Below are 20,086 nucleotides of genomic sequence, written 5' to 3' on the forward strand. Positions count from 1 at the left end.
ATCTGGCGTTCCGTGAGTGGTCGGGTCGGTGTCTGGAAATCTTTCGCATCCTGTTTACGCCGGGCAGATTTCAGCCTGGGAACCGCAGAGAGCTGGCAGGGCCTCCGCCTGGACACAGCTCCTCTCTCTCTTTTCTATCGGCTCCCTGCCTCCCTCGCCTAAAGATCTCAGTCTGCAAACCTTTCCATGCCGCCTTCTTCCTATCAACACCTTCAAACCTAAAACAAACACGTCTCGCTCGCTCCGCTGCCCGCAGCCGCAGGCATATAAACGGCGGGGTGGAATGAGAATCCTGATAAAAAGAATCCTTTTTATGCAGACCAAATGTGGGCCAAATCACACAACACCCCCATTTAATATCCAAGTAAAGGTTTAATACAGCTATGTTGTGATATTAACAAACGCAAAGTTCCAGAGAATGAAGACGTTTTCATGCCTGTAAAGAATGGGATATTTCAGCAAAAATACAACATCTCAAAAGTCTGCTAAAGGAGATCAAACAGAGAAGATTAATGAACAAAGGATCCGTCTGTCCTCTCGTCTTTATCAGTTTGTAGTTTTGGTCCTGTCATCATTCTCCTCCCTCACCTCTTCCGCTGAACTCAGCGGCACTTGCAGGATTTGACGACCATATTGGAGAGTTGCTCAACACGTGGCGTGCGGCCTATGAAGTACATAATGGTGAGGGGCTCCAGGTCCTGAGGAACGCAGCAGGGCGAGGCGGAGGCCTCGGGGTTCAGCTTGTTGTACAGGGGCAGGATCTGACCAGGGGAACGACATCATCAGAGTGTGTTAACTAAGAAGTTTCTTTATATGAACGATGAGCTCCTACATAACCACAATGTTTTGTCAAAATGAAAGCAGTTTTTTGTTTATTTCACTTGAGACACTTTCTGTGTTTTGTTTCTTGTCACTGGTGCAGGCCTCAGTAAGGTGATGTCATGGACATTTTACACGGATCATGATTTAGCAAATTTTGAATCAGAATGTGATGACAGGTGTGGGGTTGTTCACTTACGTTGCTTGGAGACTGTTAAAGGAATAGTTCTACAATAGTTACCCGTCTCCCGTCTTTATGCTAAACTAAGTTAATCCGCTTCATATTCACAGAGTGGTATTATTACTCTTCTCATCTAACTCTAGGCAAGCAAGCAAAAAAGCTTATTTCCCAAAATGTCTGACTTTTTCTTGTGAAGCAGCAGCTAATAAAGCAGATTTCTCTTAATAAATAATATAAGAATGTGTTTTTCTTAATAACTTAGATAGCTGTGTATTTAGTCATGAATATTCAATAAAATAGCAAAAAGTTCTCAGGGGCTTTTAAAGAAGGCTGTGTAGGTAAATGTATTACTGTCTGTCAAAACTGCCAAACTCCATCAAACCAAGTAAATCAGATGGTGTGAAAGCCACAGTGACAAAATGTCTCATTGCTGCAAATCAAGTGTCATATAAATGTGAAAAACCTAGAAATCTAATGAATAAAGGACACGAAGAAAGAAAAAGTAAATCGGAAGGTTCTGTAAGAGCCAGGGTGGTGGCTGGCCAAGTCATAAGCTATGGGACAAAGCTAACTGTGGTATAGAGCCGCCACAAACAAGGCACTTAAAGCTAATTTCAAGGAAAACATCGCCCCCATTTCAAAGTTGCTGTACATTGAATTGAGTGTTTTACTGGAGAGACGGAGGAGTCACTTCAGCTATTGAAGTTGTTTGTGTTTGTACTGGAGCAACTGTTCAGAACTATGTTTTCATATGATTTGGCTGTGTCACATTTTTTTTATTTTTTTTTTAAAGGTCATGAATCTCAAGATTACAGCAAAAAATACTTGTACTGGTTCCAAAAAAGCTTCAACACCCAGTCCTGGTCGTATCGCATCTTACAGAAATATACAACATATCAACTCACCATGTTATAGTGGTTGTTGGCACTCCAGATGTAAGGACAGTTGCCGGCACAGAAGTTGGCTTTGTAACCTTTGGGCTCATGGATCCACTTCCAGTTGAGGTCCCGCCTGAAGTCGATGTAGAGCGAGCGCAGGCAGCATCCCTGGTCTGAGCCACTGAGACACACCGAGAAGAGACACAAGGAAATATGTCAACTCTCATCCGGCTTTTAATGGTCTGGGGCAAGGGACCAAAGTTGGGTCATGGGAAAATGGCAACTGGTCACCATTGAAGAGCCAGCCATCACAAGGTAATGACAATGCAAGCCCGCCAGACTTTTCCCCCGCAGCGTGAGAGGTAGTCTAAATAAAACACTGCACGCTTGTTGGCCTGCAGTCTAAACGCACGGTCAATATTGTTCGTTTTGCCACACAATAGTCTGTAAAGTTTTGGGTCAGAAGAAAATAATTCCACTGCCCACCACAACTAGAGTTTAGAATGATGAAACTACATGTCAGTGCGGTCAGTCAGTCAGTCACACATAACCACACACACACACACACACACACACACACACACACACACACACACACACACACACACACACACGGCCGGTTGGCGGCCTACCGGGAGCAGGTTGTGGTTTCTGTGGCGGCCGCCCTCTTCTTGCGGTTCTTCCTGGCCGGGTTGTCCACTCTGTCACTGGGCAGCACGGTGAGGATGAGGTGCGGCGTCTTGGTGCTGAAGTCTGCCTGGCCTTTAACCGGACCGGGCTTTCTTAGCTGACGAAGCTGCTCGTCATCCACACCTACGTAGAGCAGTGTAACAGTTAACACGTGGTTCTCTACCTGGGGGTCGGGACCCCCCAAGGGGTCGCAGGATAAACCTGAGGGGTCACACAACGATCAACACAAAATGAAATGTTTGTGAGTGTTTTTATCTTTGAGGACATTTCTTTAAGCTTTGATTTTTTTTGCATAGTCTCCACTCTTGATGCTGTAAAAACTTTTCAAATGAAACAATCTGAAAGAGCAACATCACTCATTAGTGGAAGTTAAATGCAGTCTGTGACAAAGGTTTGTGAGTAGACATTGCTTTGTTTTAAGGGTTCAATGCCCAAAAGGTTGTGAACTACCGAGTTACACCTTTGAATTCCTACTACAGAGTACAGTACACACGCACACATTCATATATATATACATAGTTGTTTCCTAAAGGCAACCTATTTCGTGGGGTTTCTGAGCTCAATACAAGCCCCGGCTTGTATTAGTTTCAAAAGTTGATATTTTTTCCAAGTGGTAAAAAAACAGACTTTGCCCAACTCAGTGTAAATCTTGAGGAGAGACATAATTTGGGGCCTAAATGAAGCAACACAGCCAGTCCTTCCACAGCTTTACAGAGTGTGGAAGAACAGTGTCTCCATTGTTCCTGTACGATCACCGTTTCATCATCTTTTGGGAGGCGCCTGCAGGATTATTGCTGTGCTGATAAATCTTACACAAGTGCTTTTAATGGCTGCACAGAGCTATTTATAAGCAACCTGTTCAATTTGTCTTCTCAGCGACCATTCAGATAAAACTGAGGCTATGTTTAACATTCAATCTTTGACACACTGGCTGTCATGTGTGTGTATTTATTTGTTTATATGTAGTAGTTAATTTTCGCATTTAGCTGAAATACAATTCATGTTGCATTCTGACCAGTCATCCACAAACAAACAACATCTACAGAGACTTCAGCAAAGTCTCAAATCATCATGTTCAAAATAACGTCTCTGAAAAAGGAGGTTAAACTCAGCATTTTGTTGTAAGAGGAGGGACAATTTCCCCTCAAGTCAAAATATAAATGCAGTTGAAGATGTAATCACGGAGGGTTAGTCATCCACTCTGCACTTACTTGTATGAGTACCAAGACTCGGCTAACATGATAGACTTTGAAAAAAAAACAAAAAAACAAGTGCAACAAACCTGCAAAGAGAGCCTCCAGCTCCTCACTCTTGTTGGGAACAATGTTGTTGGTGGACGGGACGAAGGTGCAGCAGGGACAGTGGACGCCCAACTTCAGGCCAAGATTGTTCTCTGATCAGTAGAGGGACACACATTGAGATCAGCTGATGGAGTGTGTGTGTGTGTGTGTGTGTATACTGTATATGAATCATTATGTGAAGGAAGTGCTGCTGAGGCCAACCTGGATCTGACACCCAGTCCTTAATGGTTTCGGTAACGTCCACAGAGATCCAGGCTCCCTTCGCCTTCGGCTGAACGGTGCGGGAGTCAATATAACGTTGAGTGGAGGTGCTCTCTTCATCTGGCTTCAGTAGCTGTTAAAACAAAAACACACACACAGAAAGACAGTGATGAAGCTGACGTGCAGACAGTCAGTAAGTGTTATAATTTTCTCTGTGGTAAAGAGGACAGCGAGTTCACCTTCCTACATTTTTACATAACACACTCAAACACTGAGCCCAAACACTGTGTGTCATAAAAAACAATAACAACCTACAAATCTGTCATCAGGCATGTTTATTACGTTTACTCACTTTCCTGTGGCGAACATATTTCTGTGAGAGGTGAGAAATGTCAAGTCAAAATACAAATATTGCTTAATTTGTGAAGATTTATTGTGATAATTGTCTTGTTGACCTGATGCCCGTGTTCCTGGAGGGAAAATCTACCCAAAAAAACAAATTTAAAACGGTATTCCTGGTCACACCTTTTGGATGTGAGAATCATTTTTCAAAAGAAAAGAACAACTCCTGCGTCTGCTTCTTTTACACCAAAGACGGCCTGAAGTGATTTTAAAGAAGAATGGATTCAGTGTCTCCTTCATAATTGTGGAAAATGTATGTTTATTTGGATGTAAAAGCTTAAAAAGACATAGAAATCGTGTCTCTGAGTGTTATTTGTGATGCTAATTTGGTGGTTCTGCTGAAGTTAAAGTGGTAAACAGGTGAGCTTTGAGCCATCACTCTGTTGTTTACCTGATAGATCTCCACTCTCTGCTCTGAGGCCCGGGCCTGCGGGTTCGGAGCTCTGAAGATCCTAAACTCAGCCTTGACCAGGGTGCTGTTGGTCAGGTCCACTCCACTCACGTCGAAGTGGACGACTCTGTAATGGGGGTCGGGGGTTGCAGGCTGTACCGCATCTGGATTAAAAAAAAAAAAAAAAAAAAGTATGACTAATGATCCAACAACATCTCTTGACTTCTCCGACAATGTCATATTTATAGTATTGGTTAAAAGCTCTGTGGGGCTGATGCATTGTCTCGGACATAATTACTGCTGATGAATGTCTCAAAACTAAGTAACCACCATGCATATAAAAATTGACATTGACTGCAACACTTCTCCTTGTAAAAGGGTGCTGTTTTATTTACATACTTTAACTTTAGTAGGATCTTTATACTTCTTCCCAAACCGATACTTTTAACCCAGAATTGGAAATGGAAAATGCTACTGATGCCTATTTAGTCAGTGCATTTCATTCTAATTATGTGATACATAAAAGAAAAAGGATAACGCTAGGTTTAATCTATAAAAATGGACTGCTGTAGCAATTTCTTTCATTAAATATTAGATATGCTACTTTCACCTCTTTTGGCCTCTAAAACTCCTTCAAATAAAGCAATCTAAGAAGAAAAAAAACACTTTTTAGTTGTGTTTTAAGGTTAAACCAGTGATGAAGGTCCACAAATAGACATGGTTTACATTGTTTATTTGAAGGGGTCCCAAGAAAAAACAAACACGTTTTAATGAAAACCCATTAAATCAAGTCATTTGGATCATTTCTGGTGGGTTTGGACCCCTATCTGTGACCGGTAAGGACCCCGGACCACACTTTGAGAACCTTTGTCATACACATAGACTGTTCATACATCATAAATGGACTCACTTGTGTCGGTGCGGGGGGGCAGCATATCAATCCTCTGCACCTCTTTAGCATAATAGTCCTCTTCGCTGCTCTCGCGCTCGCACGCGGACTCGGCCAGGCGCCTGTGCTCCTTCAGCAGCTCCCGCGTGCTGTTGTAGAGCAGCATGATCTCCGGGGGCACCGAGCCAGGCGGCGGGGCCGCATCCTTGCTCGGTGGGCTGCGGATGCGCAGCTTGCTGAGAATCTGTCCGCGGACCGCCTCGATGCGCCGGGACTTCTGCGCGTCCAGGTTGATGGAGTGGCACGTGTTGAACCCCTCCACCAGCAAAACACCGGAGAACCGGAGCAGCAGCAGCGCGAGACGGGGCACCCACATTGTCCGGTGAGGAGACTGAGGGACGGAGATCTCTGAACGGTCGTGGAGGAAATCCGGCTGAAACAATTGGGGTCACTAAAGCTGAATCTCCAAACCAACGATTAAGAGGTTTGTCCGTAAAGTGCTTTAAAACTGAGGGTTAAACCAATGCCCTCCACTGAACTACTGCATAGAAATACTGGTATCAAATAAAGCCCACCCCAAAAAAACCCAATATACAGTTCCAACGGGCTATTTTGGTCAAAACCACTTTCTGTGGAAAGGAAAACCACATCTGCTGACTTAACATTTATTCTGCTAAGGTAATTCTATAACATTGTTCATACATGCGCCTGCATATTTTAACACCAGACAGATACAAACACGCATTGTCCTTTATTCTTTAATCTAAGTTTAAGTTGTTAAATTCAAAATAAAGAATCCGTAGATACATACAAAAACAACTAACAACAAATGACATCACACTACAACCAAACTCCACAGTAAAAAACTCACATTTAGTGATTGGAAATATGGCCGACGCTTGAACTCCAATCTGGTGCGCTCCAAAGCTCCGCTGTCGCCCCGTGCCAGCGCGTGTGCGTAAAAGGTGAATATATTTAATTACAGTTTAACCGATAAATTAAGTTTCATCCGTTTCCGTTTCCCGTCGTCCATCCTCGGAATATTCAACAGCTTTCAGGAGAAAATACTCTTCGCAAGAGCTCAGCCCATGTCGCAAGTCCTCCAAACTAAAACCTGAGCAGCTCGCTTCACTATCTGGTGCAGCCAGGTTCACGTGCCTTCACCTCCGAAAGACCCATCTGTGGAGCAAAAAACTGGCCCATACCCACTTACAGAAAATCTAGTTGCAGCTTTAAAAAAAGCAAAAACCCAAATAAGGTCCTCTCATTCCCAGTTATATGTCAACAGAAAGCTGCTTGCACTAAAACGTAGAAAGACACTGTTGATTTATGTTGGGAAAACCATGGTGGGCCTGTTAATCCCCCTCACATAAACATTAAAACACGGAAAAAAGTCAGACGACATAAAAAGACATGACGCAGAAAAATAAATGAAAGACGTCCTTGTGCTGTGGATTTAAAAAAGAGGAAACTTTACAGTAAATTACAGATCCCCGGTCTAGATGAACTCCAGTCTGAAAACACAGAGACCTTCTGCATGATGCGACTCCATTATTGTGCAGCTCCTCAGTGAGAAATGCTCAGACAGAGGGAGGAGGAGGGTGGGACTGGATGTAGGAGAGGTGGTGGTGGTGGTGGTGGTGGTGGTGGGGCGGGTTGCCACCAAAGTGAAGGGAGTGTGTGATTATGTAGGCAAGAGCCATCTTCCTCTCTCACACACATTTTGCAAGTTCTTCTCTCCACAAAAATGCACCGCTCTCTCTCCGCAGGTAAACATCCCCCGAGGACACGCCAGGCTCAAAAGGAATAGTTAAAGCATTTTGGGAACGATGCATCTTCTTAGATGAGAAGATTGCTAACTTAATATAGCTTCTGGGCCAGCAGTTGGTTAGCTCAGCTGTTTCCAAGTGGTGTCATTGTGAAGACGACCGGATCACTTTGTTTTCCTCACAGCCTAGCAACTACCAACAACAGGACACACCGACTGTTACAAATCAAAATCATTTTCTTTTTACTTTTAGTACGTACTGAAGCTGCCCTCACAAAGCACATACTGTTGCATGCAGTATGCTTTCAATTGGGAAATACGACTTCACCTTGAACTTTGACCCTCTTGCTCATGTATCTGCTGCGCAGAGGATTGTGGGTCAGAACAACCAGAGAAGGATGCTGGCTTGCATGCTGCAAAATAAGACTGGATGCAGTAGAACATCCTGGTATTTTTGGCCAACTGCATTTGACATATTGAGTATTGTGACATATTGATTCGTTTCTGGCATACTGAATAGTATGCTAGAGTATTGGAACGCACGGACTGCATTTTTGTTTTCCAGTTTCCTCGGCTGTTCCACCGTTTGACATTTCCACTACTGGAGATAGTAACAGCAAAACTTCCATAATAATTATATTGTATACTTCATTTTCCACCCAAATACACAAGTAGGACCTGTTAGGTATGAAGAGATGCCTCACAGGAAGGAACCATAACAGTTTGGGTGTTTGGTGCCTTAATCACTGGCACCTCTCCTGCTACTCCTTGAATGGTAACCGTCCAGTTACAGAGCCAAGTCCTCCAATTGATATTCTTTAATAACTGCTAGCTGCTGTCCCCTTCCTATTTTGGTTCTGCAATGGTTGATGCGCTTCCTTTGTGGCGTAAATCATGCCTTCATTTTCACCACAGATCGTACCCGGTGGCAGACTGAACTGCATAATGAAGATGGGGAACCAACGTAAACGGTAATAGTGTCAACAAGCTATAGTCATTACATTGTGCAATGAACATTTATTTCATAAGTTAAAGCAAAATCTGCAAACTAGCACTTTAAAAGCTCAAATAACACGGGATATCTCTTTTGTTAAATACATTGAAAAACAAAACAATTTACTGTTTAAAGGGATTTATGTCCGTTTTTAATGCAAATTAAACAAATGATACATCACATGGTAATTAGTGAGCTTTAGAGTTTCTAGTCGGTGGGTTTTGATACCTTTGGACAAAGCCAGTTTATTCCAGTCATTTTGCTAAACTAAGCTGACAGACTATCAGCAGTAGCTTAACGTTTACCGCACAGAAAATGCCAAAATAAACCTTTAAACATCAAAATGATGTAATAGAAGACGATGATAATCTATTAGTTCATGCCAGTGATTTCAAAATCCAGCTTTAGTTAAGATCTTAGGCTCATCCTAGTTTAAGGCTTGTTGTAATTGTATTAAAATCCCTCCACAACACCGTTTTATCTTTATCTTTCCTAGCTTTCAATCGAGGCCCTTTCTTTTCTCTCTGTTCCTCTTTCAGTCTCATTGTTAATTACAGCTCAGCACTTTGAGGACTGTTAAATCTGTCAGGGCTGGTTTTTATTGCTGCTCTGCTGCCATCCCATTATACCATTATTATAGTTGCGGGTGCAGGCCTGTAATTGCTCTAAGTAGAAGGGAAAAGGTAGGAGAGACTCAGGCTGCCTCGAGGCTTTCTGGTCAGGGCGAACTCCCCCCTTCATCGTCTGCCCTGGCAAGGTTTCTAAAAATGATAACGCCGCCTGCGAACAAACAGGCTCTTGCTACAACTTGCTGCTGCACCATCGTAGCCTGAAATGAGTGGAAAGACATTTAATTTGTCTAGGTGGACTCTTCCCTTCAGCAGTCTTTAAAAGATCAGACACAAGGGAGGGAATCTCAGATCACAGCAGCCCGCCCAGGTGGGTTGTTTGTATGTGTGTGTGTGTGTGTGTGTGTGCACGCTGTTAAGTGTGGCATGAAAGAAAAAAAAAAGACTGACTTCCTCAAAAACAACTTCCAGCCGGCCTGCTTTTTCTGCTTCTTTTCCTCAAAGCCAAATATAGACGAGCCACTGCCACGTCATCTGGCCCTCAGCACTTTAAACCCGGACAGAGGGCGAGATGAGGCTCAGAGCCGGCCTCTCACTCATGGAGCCTCTGGGCTTTTATATTTTAGTACGTCTGTAATAGAAGCAAATCCATATTTTCCACAAAAACCTGAAACAATTTTGGCTGTCGTGGAAATCAGGACAGTTTTATTGGAAAAAAAAAAAAAAAAAAAAAAAGAGAGAACCCCAAACAGTAACAAAAATAAATACAGATAAAACCACTGGGGGTTACTCTGGGAACATTTCCATCCGTTCTTCTTCAAAACTGTTTCCTCTATTGGCAGCATCAGCCACTTAAATGTCATAACAACAATCAACTAAACAGTGTGGTTCTCATGGCACCAACTTAAGTCCAACCTCTCTCCTCTCTCTGAATACCCACAATCCCAGCCGAGTGACAGCTTGGGGTGAGGTTGCGTGTGAGAACCGTTGACTTGGCGAAGCTGCCATCTACACCTCGTCCTCGCTCAGCAACATGTTGGGGATTCCTCTGGAGATGGGGAACTCTCTTCCGGATTCAGGGCACTGCAGAGAGCCCTCTATCACCTCCACCTGCAGAACACACGAGCAAGACGAGAGGTGAGAGACCGTAGAGCAACATATACTGTATGGACAAAAGTGTTTGGACACCCCTGTCACCATACTTTTGGTTTGTCCCAGGCGTTTTAGCTCCAATTACCGAAAATCTTAAATGCTGCAGTGAACAACAATTTTTAGACCAGTGGTTCCCGACCACTGGGCTGTGGTAAAGGACAAAAGATATGATTCTATAAAGACAGTTTAATAATAGTTGTGTAACTTAATAGACTATAAGTAAGTTGAAGTAACCAGCCCAATCAACACCTGTCAGCATTACACGAAACCTGTTTTTTTAGCACCTCACCAATAATGGTACCCTCTGGAGTTTTACTAGCAGAGCTATGGAGGTGCTGTTTTTATAGAGTGCGGCCCCGTTTTGTTGATCTCATGCATGCCATACACAGTCCTGCCAGTGGTGCCACATTAAAGTTATCTACAGGCGACAGTGATGCCAAGAAATGCAGCACTACGCTAAAAAAGGGCAGTGAAGAAGAAGACTGCAAGAAAGTTAACCGTAACGCACACAATGAAGAATTTAAATATACTTTTATGAGGAAGGAAATGCATTCAACACATTTTTTAGACATCAAAGGTTTACAAAATGTGCTTTGATGGGGACAACTCGATAACATCACCTTTGTTTACAAAAAAATAGTTTGAACAGTTTTGGGGAAACCCCTTTCCAGATTCAACATGAAGCCAGGTCTATACAGAAATAGATTGCAGAGTTTGGTGTGGATCACTTCACTGGCCGGCACAGAGCCCTGACCTCAACCTCATCCAACACCTTCGGGATGAACTGGGCCCAGTATTGGACCTCGCTGCAGCCAGGCTCCAACATCTTGTGGAAAGTCTTCCCAGAACAATGGAGGCTGTCACTGCTGCACAAAGTGGCTCTGACATGGTGGGCGGCTGTGGCTCGGGGAGGAAGAGCAGGTCGTCCGCTAATCACAGGGTTGACGGTGCGATCCCTGGCTCCTCTGTTGCCATCAGTGTGTGAGTGAGAGGCAACGTGTAAAGCATTATATAAGTGCCGTCTGTTTAACATTACTGTTCGGGAGCCAACATGCAGTGTACATATTGGGGTTAGAATAACGTCTCAAGCTAAATAATTTTAGTTCCTGTGTTTGATCTCTACATAAATGGCACCGTCTTCCGCTGAATGGACGTGGTGCAGTTATGAAAAACGAGACACTGTGCAGTAAACAACCACATGAAAGCTTCGCTGCTAATTGCTATTGCCAGTAATAGAACCAGGATGTGAAGTGCCGACCGTACCTTTCGATGATACTGAGAGAGTCAATATTCTCAGTTGTTTGATCCAAAATAAGTACACAAAGACATCCCATAACTGTCTTAATGATTAATTGACTGTGTTAAGTGACACAAGAGTAGCAAACACTGCTGGAACCCACATGGCAGATAATATCAAGAATGGAGAAGGACCAAGACAATTTTAAAAATCGTTGCATGCTTGTTTATCGGTTTCACTGAAAATAAAAAAAATCAAAGAGCCAAAACAACTTGTGAATTTAAATATTTGCCCCAAAACAAGATCTCTGTAACCATGTGGAAAAGAACAGCTGCACCAAGTAGTCCGGAAATTGATTAGTTGATCAAAAAACTATGTATTTTGATAATAGATAGATAGTTTCAGTCATTTTTAAGTAAAAATGCCAAACATTCTCTGCTTCTCCGATGTGTGTATTTGATGTTTTTCTCTGATTTATATCATCGTAAAACTAAATATCTTTGGGTTTCGGACTGTTGGTTGAACAAAACAAGACATCTGATGAAGTCAACAAAAACTATTTTTAAGACCAAAAGATGAATGAAGTAATTGAGAAATCAATCTGCAGAGTAACTGATACTGGAGATGGTTAGTTACGGGTCTACGGTGGTAATAAATACCACAGCGGTCATAAACACCCACCAGTCCCGACAGGAATCACTGCGAGCTTCTTACCTCTAAAAGCACTCTGTGCACTTTCTTCAGGAATTCTTCGTTGTTCTCGTATTCTGGCACCAGCTCACCCGGCAGGTCCTGCCGGTGACCCAACTAAAGAGGGAAAAGATGTAGTAACATATATACACAACACACAAGTGTTCAAAACTGGGCAGTTGTAAATTAATTGGTGGGTGTTACTGGGTGGCAGAAGACACCATGACATATTCTCCACCTGCTGGTTAACAAGACCGTAAAGAACAAAAACACAGAGACTAACACCTCAGTGATGTAATACTGCTAACTGTATACTGCGGAGTCAGTGAAGAACAGTCAACTGTTAAAAACAAAAAAATGTGCAGCTCTGCGGAGAAATTAGAGAGAGGCTAATGTGTCTGTTTCTAAGAAAAGAAATGCTTTAAAAAAGGCTCAGGAAAAAGACAGTAACAGCCTTTTAGCACCTAATTCTCCTCCTGTCTGTTGTCTCTCAGGCGGTTTGAAGTGCGGGAAGAAAACATCGGTATATTCTGTATAGTGACCCCATCGTTGGCTGAGAGTTTGTTAACCCTCCCATAGTCACTGCGAAGTAATTTGTGGTAGAGAATTATAAAGATAGATCTCTATATCGGGTCCACAGATGTTCTTCGCTCTCTCCCCCCACAGGACATTTTCCTTGTTCAAACTGTGTTAGTTGTAAATGCCATGATCATAGGAAGCCATGTTTTACATGAAAACAATATGAAAGTCAGGGACATTTGCTGTCTACCTATTGAACTCTCCTTGTAGGTTTTGCTATGTGAGCAAGAAGATTTGGTTTTTGATTGTGTGGTTTTGATGATCTGTGTCAGCTGGTTGGTAATCTGCAGCAGGCTCCTGGCTGCTGTTTAAGAGTCATACTCACAAATGTGTCGGAAACGCGAAGCACAGCGCTGAAACGGGTCTGTTTCCTTCTAATGCTGTGCATCATTAAGTGCTACATACTCTTTTGTGAGTGCTGACCACTTCATTTCCTAGTTGAACTAAAATAACAGAACAAAACTAAACAAATATATTTACTCCTTTTCAAATTGATGGATTGTTCCACATCAAATAATGCCGTTGCTTATATTGAGAGCTACTTAACGGCATATAAGCTTTGCCATGTCTCTCTGGAATGCTCCAAAATGTTACCAATATTCACGTTTATCACGTGAGATATTACAAGCTGCGACAGTCTCTCTGTTGCAGTCCGACTCACCTCCTCTGCAGCCTGGACCAGAGCACTCCACTCCAGTTTGGGGATCATCCGGCTGACAAACTGAGCGTTGAAGTCCACCTCGTTCACCTTCACCTCGGTCGCCTGCACAAAGACAACAAATCAGGAGGAGACAACACAGTCCATTAGTGTAGAAATGCAGGGTCGTCAAACAGTAGCAGTCCTTCAAAATCACTTCCTCTGCCATTTGTTCATGACGCCATTACTGACAAAACAACACCACCTGTAATCCATAGTTTACTCTAGTCTAGAGGGAGCAGCAAATTGAGATTTCCCTCACATTATATGTTACTAACAGGTACAGTATAGTGTCACATACTTGTCATTTACACATCTTAAGCATTGCATTTTTAGTAAAAAAAAACTGTAGTGTACATGTTAAGTTTTCTCTTTCCGTTGAGTGTATTTTTGAGGGCACTATATAATATATTTCACATTGAGAATTCAGAAACTCAAATTAAATGGCGAAAGGTAAATATAATGCACTAGGTAGCAAAAAGGTATCAAAATGTTTAACCCCTGGTGCTGGCTTGCTAACCGCTAGGTAGCTTGTTATTGAACGTTACAGGTTGTAAGAGAGTCAAACTAGCACATGTTCAGTGATACAGTTCATGTGGCATTGAGCTCAAACATAAGACACAGCAGGACATTGAAACCATGTGATGCTTTAAGGTCTTAAGTGTTAGCGTTAGCATGTAGCTAGTCGGGTGTTGACAGTTTACCTTGATGAGCAGCGGGTATCCTTTAGTGACTCCCTTCACGTGAGATGTCAACATGTTGTGCGTGAGCAGCTTCATCTTTACAAACAGTCGCTGGTTTGACGATAGTTTTCTGGTAAGTGTACACAGATAGTCTGTAATGTACGTTTAAATCACGCTGTAGCGTTTACATGTGGACCGGAAGTGCCGTTGTTGCATCGCTAAAACAGTTCCCCGAAACGTTAACTCCACCACCGTTGGTTCCTTGGTAATATCAGTTATTTAGTTTAGTGTCAATGTGTGTCTTTGTAGTAGTCCCTTCAGTGTTATTTACTTTATACAAACTCATAATGCCAGTGTAATATACTGTAATAGCTTTTTGGGTGATATTTAAACCTGCCCCATTATAAACAACAATAATCCACAAACAAATAAGAAAAAAACAGTATTCTCAGTATAGTTTGCAAAGGAATATTATCATAATTATTACATTGTTGGGCTCTTGTTACTGATGCATGAACATGTTAACATTGAAAATTAACAATTACATGTAGTTTTGGTCATATCTCAGTCGATCATATGTAAAGTTGAAGTGCCACAAACCTGTAGGCTACTTTAGTGAGGTACTAGAGTAAACATACGTGTAACTATAACAGCCATAACAAACATGTTGGTGATAAGCAGTAAAAATGTCAGGCAAAGATGGCTTTCACTTTTTATAAATCAGATTTTTTATTTTTTGTATTAATTTTGTATACTCCTCGTCTTTGTATTATACAGGTCATTCATACAGTTTATGATATAATAAATGGTAATTACACACAAGAGATGTAACAAGCTTCAACCCGTCACCCTCACAGACATGCATCATGCGCGCACACACACAAACACTCATTCACTCACACTCACACACACACACACACACACACACACACATGTCCCTTACACTTATTAAACAAAAAATAATAAGATAAAAATGTAAAACCCCCGATTTTTCATCCTCCGTTGTCACAAGATTCACATCCTCTCAAAGCTAATTTTGAAAATGATTATGACAATAATTAACAAGTTTAACAAGTAAGTTTTAACAGAATAAAAAACAAATAAAGAAACTGAAAAATGCAGGAAGGCAACTATAGAAGAGGGCAAAGCGATTCTGAAGACAGTAAGTAAATTCAGATCTCAGTCTAACTCTTCATGGAAACAGAAGCACAAATGAGCTGTAATGCAGAAGGAAGAACAACTGGCTGACATCTGGACGGTTTACTGTGAGTGGCAGATGTCTGAAGTCCAACTTAGCGAAGCTTTAAAAGAATCCAATGTGCAACAGAGTTTAGAGGCTTTGTGTGATCCGTGTCTCTGTTCAGTCAGGAAACTTGTTCTCAGTCAGGTATGTATCCATGTGAGCCAGTATGTGTAATACATGTACAGTAGCAGGGAGGGTGCAGGTTTGAGGAAGGCAATACAAACTACATAAAAAGGGCACTCTGCAAGGTTTATGGCACGAATAACAGCGCTGAGAGAAGCAGGCGCACAGTGGGACCAAAGCTGAACCAATGACGAGGCGTTTTGAAGTTTGGTTGGAAACCATCTGGAGGGTGTTAGCAAAGGACACTTCATTTAAATATCCTCCCAGTCTCCACTATGAGCTTCACTGGACGACTAATAGACGAAAGCTCGAGTCACATCACGTGTCGGTTCATCACACACACTGCACCCAAAAAAGAAGAAAACCCTGTTTTCAGCTTGTGATGGGTGATTTAGAATACTAAGAGAGAAGGTGAGCTCACCCTCCTCTTGCTCTTATTTCTTCCCCCCATAGACCTTTGAAGAAGATGAAATCATGCCAGAACTAATTCAAATTAGAATACAGTTTCAAGAAGCACAATACACGAGTACACGAAGTGCCCACAATCTGTGTCTTACTTATGACCACAGAAAACCTTGAGAGGGATAATCCTTGGGTGGATTGAAAATGAAGCCAGTTGAGAGTGACAGTGATATGTTTGCACAGACAGTAAGGAGAATCTGCAGACTGGTGTATTACTGAGGGGAGGAATATGACGAGAGCTCTCGCTGGATGCAAAACAGACAGATTAAATCTGTTGAAGTCCATGTATGATGGAGCCAAATAAAACACTGGGCGTCAAAATGTGCAGTAGTCGTTAGTCGTTGCATCGGAGCGCACACCGACTCTCAGTCCATACGCACATGCAAATACACATTCAGACCCTGGATTCGCTCTTGTAACTAAGACTTCTCCAAATCATAATCCCTCTCTCTCACCCACACACACACACACACACTTTTTCTCTCACACAGACAAAAAAAAAAAAAAAGTTGTCATCAATCTTGACCACCCTCAGTGCGCCACTTCAGGAAATCCTCCTTCCGGGCATCTGGTTTGATCTGGTTCCGCATGCCACCGAGCAGATTGGAAGTGGCTTCAGAGGCCACTATTAACGGTCGGACCACGGTGGGCGGGATCTGCCGCAGGACGCCGCCCACAGCGCCGGGCAGACCCTTCTGTTCATGGCCGCGGGATGCTACATCGCACAAGGTCTGAGCCGTGTCAATCACTCCCTGGAGAGCAGAGACAGAGTCCAGGGAGAGATTAGTCAAAAATATTTAGTGTTTCAGTACATTTATGGACATGCACTCAAGAAACCAGAAGTCAGGTTGTGCAGGAAATACTTTGTCAATTGATCGATAAACTGTTTACATACACTATGCATCACTACGTATTATGATCTTTCCATTCAACCTCCTGCTGTGTCACACATACGCTCATGTGACTGGATATTTTTTGGATTATTTGTTCTTCAGAAGATTCCATAATCAATTCAGAGAGGGTAAGTTTGGGGACGCACCTCTCTGACGGTGTCGTAAGCCTTGGCCACGCCTTCTCGGAGATCTGCGGGTTGAGCCGCTCTGCGGGGCCGGCTGGAGGGAGCCCAGCCCTCCGTGATGGCAAAGCGGTTCAGGGGTGGAGTTGGAGACAGGATGTCGTACACCGTCTCTGCTGTGGCCTGTAAGAGAAGCAGACAGACATCAGGCATCGCATACCCGAGGCCCTGCTTATCCTGAAATCCTTCCAACAAATTATCTTACAATTTTTGCGCTACCTAAAATAAATTCCATGGTCCAAATCTATTTGCTGAATAACTTTCATTCACAGTCGTGACCTGCACTGAAAACCCTTCACAGACAGAGTACCTGTATGGCCTGCACCAGCCTGTTGCTGAGCTCCAGAGCAGCTGAAGCTGTGGAGGTGCCGAATGATGCTGCCCCCCTCTGGAGACCTCGAATAATGCGTCCATCCTTCCTGTACTGCTCTATCGGCAACCAGAACAGATCCCTCACTCCATGAACTGGAGAAACACAAAGAGATAGAAAGAAATGAACCAAGAGATAAAACAGGATAAAGAACATGTAAATGTTAAAGCTGTGTGTTTGGAGTAGTGTAGACTCACACAGCTGGACCACTGAGTGCATGGGGCCAACACCTCCCAGAATGCCCGGCAGCTGATTCTTCCTGATGTCCGTCAGCCACTCTGTGACGGCGTACTGGATCACTTTGTCCACTCCGAGGAGACTAGAAAGTGTTTCAGAAGACAGACTAAGAAACTCACAACTGAAAACTTTGCATTTAAAACATGGTGATCTAGTCTCAAATGACTAAATATCGATGAGATGTGTGTGTATGGAAGTGTGGATGTCTACCCGTGTCTACAGCAGAGCCTCTTCAGCTTCAACTCAGAACAGTTTAATTGGGCCAGACCAATCAGAATCCCTGCAAACGTTCCCTGTGAAACACAGAGCAGGACAGAAGAAGTGTGAACCGTCAGCCTGGACAATTATCAGCCTGATCAAATACACAGAAATCCAACAGATTTCTTTAATATAAGTGTTTGGTTACGCTGAGTGACAGATGAGCTGTTTGAGTGACCTCTCACCTGTTCAATGACGACATGTTTGCCTTGATAGTCCAGCCAGATAGGCACTTCAGAGGTGAATCGGAACTCCCTGAAAATAGCAGGAGAGGAAGAGAAAGACCATACCATTAACATTTTAAACCTTAATTATCAGTGATTATTTTTCACAACTATATTCCTACAAACAAGCGTTATTGTTTGTAACACATAACTTTAATTTTCTGTCCGGTTGTAAAAGCAGAATCAGACTTTCACGAAGCAGTCGGGGGAATCGGTGTTAACGTACCGGAAGTAGATTGGCTGGTCGGCGGAAGAGGTGGAGCCGGCAGAGGAGGAGCTCTGCTCGCTGTAGGTAGTTTCCACAGAAGCTGCGAGGTCAGGACCCAGACCAGCGGCAGACTCTGCCTCCTCAGAGGCCTTCTGGGAGGGGTCTGCCTTCACTGAAGAATAAATGGGGAGAAAAATAGATAAATACATATTCACCAGAGCGTGTCGTCAAATAAATACAGGATCAAACGTCAAACAAGCTAAAAAATAAGCTACAGAATCATTGAAACATGCAGCCAGTTAAAATGAATCATGCTACAGTGTATACATGACACATTTTGTTTAAAATCTTAATATGTGAAGTATGAAAGACAATTGATGAAATATGCAGAAAATCATTTTAACAAATCCTCCTCAGAGATAGCTCACCTTCAGTCGCAGGGTCCACAGGAAGGTAAGGGTTAACAAAGGAAGCTAGGTTGCTGAAATAGTCCTTCAGGAAAAACAGTGCATCCTGAACAAGAGAAAAAGAAGGCTGGTTAGATGTGGAAGTAGTTGCATGTTTCCTCCAATCCAATACAGTTCTAGTGCTGGTGAGAATGCAGTCATTTCTGATTGCCACGTTAATATGATAAAACATTTTTGCAAACTGAGTTGTATGCTTCTCAGGACTGAAGCATTCACAGAAGAGCTTTGAGTAAAACTTAAAACTGAGAACCAGAGTCATTCACCATTTCATTTCAGGCTCTACTGAGCCGCTTTTGGGTGTCGCACACTCGACTAAAGATGGAAAAGATTCCACTTTTAGTATTCTGTGTCAGGAGTCGGAGTTACCTGGTCGATGTTAAGTCTTAGAGGCAGCAGGCTGACTCGAAGACAACACTCTGGTCCACCGAGCCCAGACTCTGGACAAACCTGCAGGGCCTTCACTGTCAGCTACAAAAACAAAACACAATCGATATCATATGAATGAAATAATCAATAATTTGTCTTTAATCAAGTCCTCCTGATATAAAAGATGGTTTGGTCTCAGTCAGGTAATTTGAAATCACAGAAAATCTGTCATTTAGCAAGTCAATAAACCAAAGTCTCCCTGTGTCTGTCCTCGTCATCCCCGTCCCTCCCTCTCAGCTGTCTCACCATGTTGGAGTGGGCTCGGCGAGGCATGCTCTCGCTGGTGTAGAGGTAGAGGAATTTGTTGAGTTGTGAGGAGGCCAGTCGGTCTCGAACCTCCAGTTCCTGGACAATGAACACCTGCCTGGAGAGAAGCTGCTCGCAACCAGGACCAAACCCCGCTGCCACTGGCCCCTCTCCATACGGCCCCGCTACTGCTACTGGGTAGGACTCGTGCTGGAAGGACACCTGGATGGCAAAATGACAAAACGGGGAATGTGTTGAAAAAGATGGTGTTTAAATATGTTAAGGGGGGTTCTGGTGAAGCTGTCGATCGACTGGGGACAATTGAAGCAGTACAGTTTTGTTTCAAGTTGAATTTAAAGTAAAAGTTTGACATTTTGCTGCCTAAATTACATCAGTAAATTCTTTGTCAAATGACTTAAGATAAACTAACTGACAACCACTTCTAGTCTTAGTTTATATACACACATACATATACACATACATATACACATATATATACATATATATACATATATATACACATACATATATATACACACATATATATATATACATATATATACACATATATATATATACACACATATATATATATACATATATATACACATATATATATATACATA

The 20,086-nt window shown here is 42.7% G+C and overlaps 3 protein-coding genes across 3 annotated transcripts in view; all 3 read right to left on the reverse strand.

Moving 5' to 3' along the window:
* Nucleotides 1–353: 353 nt before the first annotated feature.
* tgfb5 (transforming growth factor, beta 5) lies at nt 354–7,368 on the reverse strand. The gene is made up of 8 exons (XM_031862811.1): nt 6,624–7,368; nt 5,774–6,185; nt 4,864–5,027; nt 4,071–4,203; nt 3,851–3,961; nt 2,511–2,691; nt 1,906–2,059; nt 354–761 (listed from the first exon to the last, which is right to left on the reverse strand). Exons 2-8 carry the CDS (start codon nt 6,126–6,128, stop codon nt 603–605), a joined length of 1,257 nt encoding a protein of 418 aa, XP_031718671.1. The 5' UTR covers nt 6,129–6,185; nt 6,624–7,368; the 3' UTR covers nt 354–602.
* trmt112 (tRNA methyltransferase activator subunit 11-2) lies at nt 7,360–14,751 on the reverse strand. The gene is made up of 4 exons (XM_031862812.1): nt 14,143–14,751; nt 13,403–13,504; nt 12,187–12,279; nt 7,360–10,193 (listed from the first exon to the last, which is right to left on the reverse strand). The coding sequence occupies exons 1-4, from the start codon at nt 14,215–14,217 to the stop codon at nt 10,092–10,094; spliced, it is 372 nt and encodes a 123-aa protein (XP_031718672.1). The 5' UTR covers nt 14,218–14,751; the 3' UTR covers nt 7,360–10,091.
* Nucleotides 14,752–14,825: 74 nt separating this feature from the next.
* The window catches only part of atg2a (autophagy related 2A), a 29,490-nt gene continuing 24,229 nt past the window's right edge, over nt 14,826–20,086 (reverse strand). The window contains exons 6-15 of the mRNA XM_031862470.1: nt 19,461–19,719; nt 19,155–19,256; nt 18,750–18,834; nt 18,340–18,493; nt 18,075–18,144; nt 17,842–17,924; nt 17,592–17,713; nt 17,335–17,489; nt 16,989–17,147; nt 14,826–16,701 (exon numbers count right to left, since the gene is read on the reverse strand). Coding sequence (XP_031718330.1) covers nt 16,465–16,701; nt 16,989–17,147; nt 17,335–17,489; nt 17,592–17,713; nt 17,842–17,924; nt 18,075–18,144; nt 18,340–18,493; nt 18,750–18,834; nt 19,155–19,256; nt 19,461–19,719 — 1,426 coding nt within the window. The 3' untranslated portion in view covers nt 14,826–16,464. The remainder of the gene's footprint in view (nt 16,702–16,988; nt 17,148–17,334; nt 17,490–17,591; nt 17,714–17,841; nt 17,925–18,074; nt 18,145–18,339; nt 18,494–18,749; nt 18,835–19,154; nt 19,257–19,460; nt 19,720–20,086) is intronic.

This window comes from Anarrhichthys ocellatus, unplaced genomic scaffold (assembly GCF_004355925.1).
Source record: "Anarrhichthys ocellatus isolate YVR2014 unplaced genomic scaffold, GSC_Weel_1.0 scaffold27, whole genome shotgun sequence".
Taxonomy (NCBI): domain Eukaryota; kingdom Metazoa; phylum Chordata; class Actinopteri; order Perciformes; family Anarhichadidae; genus Anarrhichthys; species Anarrhichthys ocellatus.